The following is a 9,389-nucleotide window of genomic DNA, read 5'->3' on the forward strand; positions in this document are numbered from 1 at the left end:
GTCGGGATCTATGAATAATTAATTTTTTCATATAAGATCTATATGTAATTTTTCTTGATTTTTTTTTTTTTTGTTTTTCAGCCACTGAAAAAACTTAGGAATGGAACCTGCGACACTCACTTGAGTGAAAAAAAACGTTGCGAATCAACATAGCCTTTTAATTGGAGGAACCATGGGCAGCCTGAAAAATATATAGAACAATGTAGTGATAATTTTTTAAAGTAGTTCAATTTTTTATTTTTCCTTTTTTAATAGTTAATGCCGAGCTCTGCCGACATACTTACAATGTGAGGATGTACTCTTAAATATATGTTATCTTCTTTCACAAATGGTCTTAAAGAGATTTTTTTTTTTGGCACCATCCAATTCATTTGAAATTTTACTCTAAAATATTTGCTATAAAAATACTTTAATTGAAAAAATATCAGTCTCTTCCTATTGTCTCAAACACAATTAGACGAATCTTTATATATTACACCAAATTTAAAGAATAAAATAGACTGTTAACAACTTATAGATAACCCAACCTAATTAATAATATAAAGTTTGTATATTATCTTAAATTAATTTCTACATTGAGATTAATTATGCCACAGGCGTTCTGACCCAAAAAAATAAAAATTCATACCACACGCTGTGAATTACTTGAACGACATGACACACCATGTATGCAAAGACTAGATATATTGTATGCATAACAAGATTCCGGCCGAAAGAAACAAGATTCAAAATTCTATCTTTCTTTAAAAAACAAAAATGAAAGCATACGTAAAATGGCACATTAATTTCAATGGTATAATAAATTTGGTGCCCCACTGGAGCATCTTCTAATTTGCTCTTTTGACACAAGGATAAATGATTTTGAACTTTAAAAAAAATAATAAAAGAAGATTATTACATCTTTATAAAAAATAAAACTATTTACGTAATTATTATAAATAATATTGTTATCACACTATGTGAAACGATTAAAAAACATTATAAAGAGATAAAAATAATTCTACACAAGCGAGATTCATCTACGAATGTTTACAATGAAAAAAATCGAATGCTAACTAGTAATTGCCTTCCCATTCTCTCATGAAAAGCACGAGGAAAAAAACACCATGCGTTCAGAGCATACTTTACAGCTAGCGTAGCATGATTACAAATATACATTAATATATATTTAACAATGAACTCGACATTCCACCGACTGACCCTAGCAACTTCTTCCACTAAAAAGGAAAAATTCACAAGGAATAAAGCGTTCTCGTTTAATAGAATTTCGATAAATAAAGTCACTAACGTCCCCAAATCTCAATCTTACATGAGCACAAGATCTTGTGGCTATGAGCACGCAGCCAGGTTTCTCCAAGGGAACAGCAACATAACTCTGAAAGAACATCCAAATGTGAACAATGTAGGAGGTCCCTTTATCTGTTACAGATACAATGGTAATTACAGCCTATACAATGGTAATTACAGCCCCAAGCCAGAGACAGAAGTGATGACTGCTGTATATGGAGTAATCTACAACTCCTTCAGATATGGTCAAACCATAAGCATTTGTAAACTTGAAAAGGATTTGGGAAATTAAGATGTACGGAAATGCAGTTAGAGCCCCTAAAGACAAATTCTCCTCATTAATAGAGCTCTAGTTTATGAGAGTAAAATCTTCAAAATGCAGATCATACCACGAATTTGCATATCAAATAAGCTTACAATCACAAATCACTTTCTCTTGCACAGACTAGCGGGCACATACGCACGGTGGATTAGTGCTACTACGATTTGGGTAAAGGACCAAGCGTGTAAATATTTGGGAAAAGAGCTAGTAAATTCAAACGCTAAAATTTTTGGCTCTGGAAACGAATGATTGAAGCTGTAACCTAGCATTGGAGGCAGCAGCAAGGGATTCTTCGTCTTGTTTTTTCTTGGCCACAGCTACCGCAGCAATATAAGCTTTTCTTGCTTCTTCCATCTTCTGCATCTCCATCTCGTCCAAATCATCCTGTTCAAGCAGAGATATTTACTTTTAAAGTCAGCATGAAAGATGGCCAAAAGGAAAGTCAACATAAAAGAATATGCATTTCTCCAGCCTTAAGACAAGGCTGTTGGGTAAAATAAACAAGAGATTGACTAACTCATGAGTCACCATTTTAGGAAGGTGACCTAAATCACACAGTGCAGCCTTGGAACCTTTGGCATACACAGAAAGCATGCAAAATGAAGTTGCGCATCATTGTTGTCAAAGTTTTCATGAACTCACAATACTAGGCACGTGACTGAATTCATTCAGCTTGAAGTCAGAGTCATCAGTGTATTCGACAGGATCATATTTAGTCAAGCCTTCAAGTAGCAGCATGAATGATGAAATATCCCCCTGCATGGAATCTAGCTCTTCTTGAAGCTTCTCCACTTTCTTGTTGGATGTCATTGCTTCCCACCGTGTCTTTTCAAGAGCAGCTTGCTTGTCTGCAAGTTTTATCTGTGGCAAAGGGGAGAGAGATAAAAAACTTTCCTCCAACAGGGATACCTTTTTCGGCCTTATGTTATTCATGAGATGCTGGAACAGAAGTTCTAAACATTGAAAAAAAATAAAGTTTTGATTTTGGATATTGATGAATCCTTATGAGGATAGAGGTTTCTTCACACCAAAATGAGTCTTCGCCACAAAACCATTGTGGCACTACCCGTCACAATCTAGACAAGAATCAAAGTTTCAAGAACAATGTTATCCTTGAGTTGAACCAAAACAAACAACAAAATCATGTTAGTGCTAACTTTGCACCTATAACACCTTCGTAGTTTCCCCATGCATAGAGCTATCTACATCCATCACAATTCTAGGAATTAGCTTTCAACACACAGCAATCATGGCTTTCATTTCCAGTGACATGCAGAGGCATGCATTGAGTTTCAGAAATTTGAGGCGACTAATCCACCTCATAATGAATGAACTCTGCAATTTATTATGCCAAATTAGTAATGGAATAACTAAAAAAGTAGAATGGCACCTTAGTGTCAGAAAGTTGTCGCTGAGTAGACTTGAGTAAAGAGTCCTTCTCTAAAGCCTGGCGCATCAGTTCATCAAGTTTTATCTTAAGATCATTCACCTGGATCCTTGAGTTTTCTGCTGACTTTAGAAGTTCATCTTTCTCCAGTAATTTCCTCTGCAGATCCTCCACCTGCTCCTTCAATATAAATAATTCTTCTCTCTCCTTTTCAGATGTCGAAGCTCTTGAAGAAAACGTTGGTAAGTTGTCTGTGTCAAGGTTATTACTATCATTTTTTCCCTGTTCCTTTTCTGCATGGTCCTTTTTCCTTCTGGTAGGAATAGATTGAGCAGTGTTCCTACCTCTTGAATCTGCTATCTATCAAGGGTCAGAAAACATCAGCTATGATGATCATGACAGATGAATATCAGCAGAGACGCTGCAATCAAAACAAACTAAACAGTCTAACAAGAAATTGTAGCTGCAAAAAGAAAAGCATCAGATGGCCCCATGTGAGTAATAGAAAGTAGTAATACCAATATAATAATGACAATGAAAACAACAAAGTTTTAACAAGTATAGATAAATAATACAGCTCTTTATAAAATAAAGCTTCAATCATTGAAAATAAGAATGAAACAGAGTAATAGACCTATATACAGACAGTATGTAGATCAGAGAGCATCCACTGAAAACTGTGTTCTTTTAATTTCAATAATAAAATATTGCACCATCAAAGTCATTCCAATAGGCCTAGCACACTCATTTCACTGATGTTATGTAAACACTATGACTCACATCATAATCAACGACCTCTCAGAAAATCATCTCACTGAGGGCTTTCCAGTCTAAAAGCTTGAAATGAAGGAAATCAAACAAAGGTAATTTGAGAAATAAAGTAATAATATGTTAGGAAAGAGACAAACATTCTTAGGAGCTTACACAATCAAAAGATTGCATCTCAATTGTAGAATCTAATGCTCACAGGCAAGAAGGGCTACTGCACATAAATCAATATTGACAAAGTAAAATGTACAGAAGAATATTTCATTCGATGAAGGGCTAGAGGAAGGAAGTTGCTAAATCAAGTGAGATGGATGTGTGCTCCATGTCAGCTAAACAACTCCAGGAAACCTCTAGATAAATGAAGGAATGACAAGGAAGGAAAGAGGAAAAACTTATAAAGAACAACTGATCCTATTTAACTTAAAAGTTAAAACATACAATTCAAGAGAAGAAAAATGATCCTTGTCCCAGATGTGCTTTAAATAAACCTATCTCATATCACAACCAGTATAGAAAAGAATTTCGTAAGAGTATGTTTGGCTGGGGCGGGGGGTAGTGGAGAGAAGGGTTGGGAAGGGATGGTCAAACTGTAATTTCCCTTCCCCTTGTTCACGAAAAGTTCTCCTCTAGAATTCTCCAAATTAGCAGACCTTAAAATTACAAAGCAAAGAGGATTTTGGAGGCTTTGTTAAAAAATCTTAGTCTCCCAGGGCAAAACAAACGTTAGGAATAAATATTGTATATGATTTGTTCCGTGCATTAGTAAAGGCCATTTTTGCCTTTGTGATGCCAAACAGACCCTCCTTGTAACAAAATCCCAGACGAGGGAGAGATTTCAATGAACACTTCAATTCCCCTCCAATCTCCATTATCCCCTAATACAAACATACCCCAAGGGTTAATGCAGCAAACTATGAAATTCTGACTATTAACGCACAAAGAACATGCATTTAGAAAGTGTTAAGAAGCTCAAAAACTCAAATCATGAGCTAAACAAATGAGCATAAGAAAAGTCTTGCAGTCTTACTCTTTTAGATAATGTTTCTCTTGAGGGTGTCTTGGTGTAGATTATAGAACCACGGCGGGTGAATGAACTGCTTGCTTTACGATCCTAATCATATTTAAACAATAGGGCTCAGACCATTAACAGAGAAAGTCCCGTGTCAGGACACGTTTGACAAAAGAAAAGAAAAGAACACAGAGAGAGATGGAAAAGGAAAAAGAATAAAAGATCGAACTTACTGCAATTTCATTGTTTGCAGTTAAATTTACTATCTTTACAGCACAAAAAGTCACAAAAAAGAAAGTTTTATGGTCTAAGTTATAACATTTCCTTCTCGTTTCTTCATCTTTAACTTTCAGGGATCCGGTTTCCCAACAAGGTAATTCATTTAACAACGGAGAACAGACAACTCATAAATCATCATGGAGCTGAATTTATCCATCTCGCATAAAAATCCAACATTGCAATACCATCAAATCCTCCCACCAACAATTAGTGAACAATTTTTGATTATATTAAGCCGAAAATGATAAAGGGGGAAGGGAAATTACGATGAGGGACTGAACGAGCGGGACAATCTCGACGAGGTCGTTGAAAAGGACGCGATCCAAGCTCCCATTAGTCCCGGACGCAGTAGCAGGGTTAGCAAGCGAGAACTGAGCTTGACGTTGAGCGAAGGACGAGTTGTCGTCTGCCGAAAGCCAAGAATTTGGGTCACCAAAATTGGAATTTTCTTGCAAATCCATGAAATGCTGCCCCTCGTACATTTCTTCTTTCCCCTGATTTTTCAAAGGGGCATAGAAGATCCGGATGAAAAAAAGAGGCGATTGGGCAGAGAAGAACACAGAGAGAGAATGATAGATGAAGTAAAAGCTCAGCCAGCAGAGAGTGACTCCTTGAGAGACCGTTTTGAAAATGCTTCCGTTTCCAGAAATCCTGGAATGACAATATTGCCACTGCAACTTTCTTTCCAGTTTCCAGTACGGTTCAACCGGCTAGAAATTTTTTGAATAAGTAAACGGGAAACGAGCGATGATAGCACCGTCAATTTTAAAAAGAAAAAGTTAAAAGTATTAATAATAAAAGTTTTTGTTTTTTGACATCATACTAAAAGTTAGTTTGTGGGTGAATAATTGGGAAAAAATTGCATTGGGTATACTGCCGTAAAGGTAAAATCTTTTTTTGGTGTGAGACTTTAAATTTATTTTTTTATAGAGTTAAGGAGAAAAATATTTTAAAAGTTTTTTTAAAAATAGCACTAGGTACCCTTACCTTTTAAAAGGAACAATGTCATTTTAAAAGTATTAAAAATGATGCAATGTTGCTTTACCGTTACGATTGATTGTTTATTGTATTTTATTTAACACGTGGCATATATCTAGCATCTTTAAAAAAGTTAATAAAATTTATACATGTAAAAACAATAGAATTCTCTCCCTACTTCTAGTTCTTCGAGCACCTTCAAGAGGTGAATGGCCTTTGCAATCTTCAATCTTCAAGCACCTTCTCCATGTCCATACTCGCCTCCCTTCTTTGTCTCTAATTTCTGCCAACCTTTCAGATCTTGCTTTCCCTCTCACACTCTCCCTTTAACCCTCTCACTTTGAACTTATCAATGTCCACTGCTGTCAATTTTGATTACACACGCCACCATCAAAGTCTTCACGCACAACATTGTTGAACTCAGTTCTTCTTATATCTGTTGAGTTGTCAAACTGCTTTCCTCATCTTATTGAAATAATGTCCAATCTTTCTTCTTCATATTCATTGTTATTTGTAGCTGTGTTAGTTAGATAGGAGTGTTTAGGTGCCGATATCGATTTTCATGGCAGAGATCGATTTTCTTCTTTATACCCATTGTTCTTCTGTTGGTTGGAAATGGATGTAGGGGCTTTAAATTTTGTATCTTTAAGATACGTTCAAGGTTCAATTTGAAATGGATTTCACTTTACTTTTTTTTTTGAGATCTTGAAATGATTGAATTTAAGGTTCGATTTTTGCTTTGATTTTTCTCTAATTAAATCCCACACACTAGTGTTGAATTTTATGATCTGGTTTCCTCTTATTTTTGCTTCTCTGCTTCATATTGTTTTCTTCGTGAACGATTAAAACTCTAGTGTTGAAATTTTTATTTTCTTCTACCACAACTTTGAATATTTTTTAGCTTGATTAAAGCTCTGAATGGCACATAAGGTTTGATTTGTTTTCTTTAATTAAAGCTTTAAAACATTCACCGGGCGAGGTTGTGCATGTGTCGTTGGTGTGTCTAAAATTTAAGATGGAAGAGAATTTGGACAAAGCTTTCATGGCTTGCCATGTCATCAAATTTTTCAGTCTTCTATTAATCAAATATTGGTCAAAGGTTCACTTTTAACATTTTCGGTTGCTCCTTCTAAAAGATGACAGTACCCAGTGCTCCTTTTAAAAAGCTTCTGAAACATTTTTTCCCTTTAACCTTTTTTTATATAATAAATAGAAGAATCACATTGTAGTAAGGAAGTAAATGCAACCCCTCACTTAAATAAATATTATAATTAGGGTATGTAAATTTCGTAAATTTATATCCCTATTTTTAATATTTTGCATCCTCTAAACTAAAAAAGATTATGGGAAATTATGTTGAAGTCCTACACAAAAAATTAATTATTACAAAGTTCATTGATAATTAATTGTGTTGTTAATGACTTTAGTTCATTTACTAATAGACCTTATAGTAATTAATTTTCTTATATGAGACATGTATCTAATTCTCCCAAAAAATTATTTGAGCTCAAAAACTTATTAGATATAAAATAGCTTAATGATTTACATAACATATAAAAAGTATATTTACAAAAAAGATCATATCAATCTATTTAATATAATTTTTAAAAAAGAAAATGATAATCAATCTTTTTATATTATTATAATTTTAGTCCTATAGTGTAATTATTGTTTTTAATTATTAAATTATTACTTTTAAAAAACATCAATTTTTTTATTAAACATCCCATAGCCTCGACTTTGGGTCCTAGCTCTATCACTATGTATAATGTTCCTTTTTAACTTTTAAAAACAATATAATTTGACTCCTGCTATTAATAAAAATTAATTTTGATCATTAGTTAATCAAGAAATAATAAAAATGACTTAAAAAATTATAGAAAATGACAAAAAAAAACTATAGTATGAATCCAAAAATTACAAATAATAACTTTAAAAAAATATGGAGAAAGGTCCAAGAAAATTTTATTGGCCTTTTTTTGCAATTTTTTATATCATTTTATGTCCTTTTTCTGATCAATTAATAATTAAAGTTAATTTTTATTAATAGCAGGAACCAAAGTATATCATTTTTAAAAATTAAAAAAAAATATTATGTAAAAAATATTCCTAAATTTGTTGTTTATGGACTGATTTGGTATTTTATACCTCCCAAAAGTGTCCAATTATTTTTCTTTATAAAATGAATGAGAATGATACTTTTGTACTTTTAAGAAAATCAATTTTTTATTACTTAGAGTTACAGTTATTATTCTATTAGAAGCAATCATATTAAAATTATGGTCAGATATTAAATAAGAGTATATCTCTTAATAAAAATTTAAATTTTAATTTATTATATTGTGAAAGACTAACGCTTTTTATAAGACCAAATGCCTTTGGTAAAAAATTAATTTTACACCCACAAGATTGAAATCCTAAATTTCATGCTCAATGGGAGATGGCAGTATTTGAAAAGTATAAGTTACTGATTTTAATAAAAGACTAAAATAGTTTAAAATTTTTTTCCGGCCAGAAAATAATTTAAAATTTTAATAAAAGAAATATGTTTATAAATGGACACAATTTTCAAAATTAAATTACTTTAATGCTTATAGAGTTTTTTCTTTTTAATAACTTTAAATTGTCTGCTTAAAAATTTTACTCCTGTCTTTCTAAATTTACAACCTGTTAAAAAGTATTTTACAACCAACACTCACAGAAAATTTTAAAAATTTATTAATTCAATGTAAAAATGGGAAAAAAAATTAGTGATGAGTTACTGTTTAATGAGTTGCAAATTTAAGAAATAAAATCTGCCTACACCTGTTGCTACAATTTTCCCGTCATATCTCCCTCTGCTTCATTCCATCTATTCATTTTAGGTCATTGTTAACATGTTGGGCCATTTCAGGCCCATCAACCAACCTTTATTTTTTATATTTTGCATTGATATTTAATTTGTGTTAATTTTGTTATGCGTGTTTGTTTAAAATTCTTTCATTCTATATGTGTTTGTTTTAATTTAGACTAAAGTATAATTTTAATCCTCTAAATTTAATTTATATAAAATTTTAATTTGATCCTTTAATTTTATAAAGTATCTTTTTAGTTCTTTAACTCTAACATATTTAATTTCAAATGATTATTTTTTATATCAATCATTATTATTTTAAAAAATTAAAATTAATATGTCAATATTTAATAACATTTTGTCAATATCTAAAATTTTGATATAAAAAATTGTTAAAATAAAACTAATAATATTAAAGTTAAATGATTGAAAAGATACTTTATAAATTTAAAAGATTAAAATAAAACAACGTGTAAAGTTAAAACATTAAATGTATACTTTTTTTAAAATTTTATTTTATTGTAAC

At 32.0% G+C, this 9,389-nt stretch overlaps 1 protein-coding gene across 3 annotated transcripts; it reads right to left on the reverse strand.

Moving 5' to 3' along the window:
• Positions 1–1,376: 1,376 nt before the first annotated feature.
• On the reverse strand, positions 1,377–5,723 carry LOC129307653 (protein MICROTUBULE BINDING PROTEIN 2C). 3 transcript variants are annotated; one of them, XM_054948507.1, is made up of 6 exons: positions 5,319–5,723; positions 4,792–4,875; positions 3,000–3,356; positions 2,252–2,470; positions 1,872–1,993; positions 1,377–1,419 (listed from the first exon to the last, which is right to left on the reverse strand). In XM_054948507.1, the coding sequence occupies exons 1-6, from the start codon at positions 5,532–5,534 to the stop codon at positions 1,416–1,418; spliced, it is 1,002 nt and encodes a 333-aa protein (XP_054804482.1). In that variant the 5' UTR covers positions 5,535–5,723; the 3' UTR covers positions 1,377–1,415. The 3 variants fall into 3 exon arrangements, with proteins under 3 accessions (XP_054804482.1, XP_054804481.1, XP_054804483.1); XM_054948506.1 differs by having other exon boundaries at positions 1,377–1,993; positions 5,319–5,720; XM_054948508.1 differs by lacking the exon at positions 4,792–4,875 and having other exon boundaries at positions 1,377–1,993; positions 5,319–5,722.
• Positions 5,724–9,389: the final 3,666 nt, after the last annotated feature.

Source organism: Prosopis cineraria, unplaced genomic scaffold (genome assembly GCF_029017545.1).
Source record: "Prosopis cineraria cultivar Desert tree isolate PC_DT_omini unplaced genomic scaffold, ASM2901754v1 PC4, whole genome shotgun sequence".
In the NCBI taxonomy this organism is placed as follows: Eukaryota; Viridiplantae; Streptophyta; class Magnoliopsida; order Fabales; family Fabaceae; genus Prosopis; species Prosopis cineraria.

Excerpts from the sequence above, each read along its gene's own strand:
- LOC129307653 (XM_054948506.1), bottom strand. The coding sequence starts at position 5,534 with ATGTACGAGGGGCAGCATTTCATGGATTTGCAAGAAAATTCCAATTTT. Across the intron at positions 3,357-4,791 it reads GAGAAACATTATCTAAAAGA|ATAGCAGATTCAAGAGGTAG; the intron begins GTAAGACTGCAA and ends GACCCTTGATAG. Across the intron at positions 1,994-2,251 it reads TCAGTCACGTGCCTAGTATT|GATGATTTGGACGAGATGGA; the intron begins GTGAGTTCATGA and ends CTGCTTGAACAG.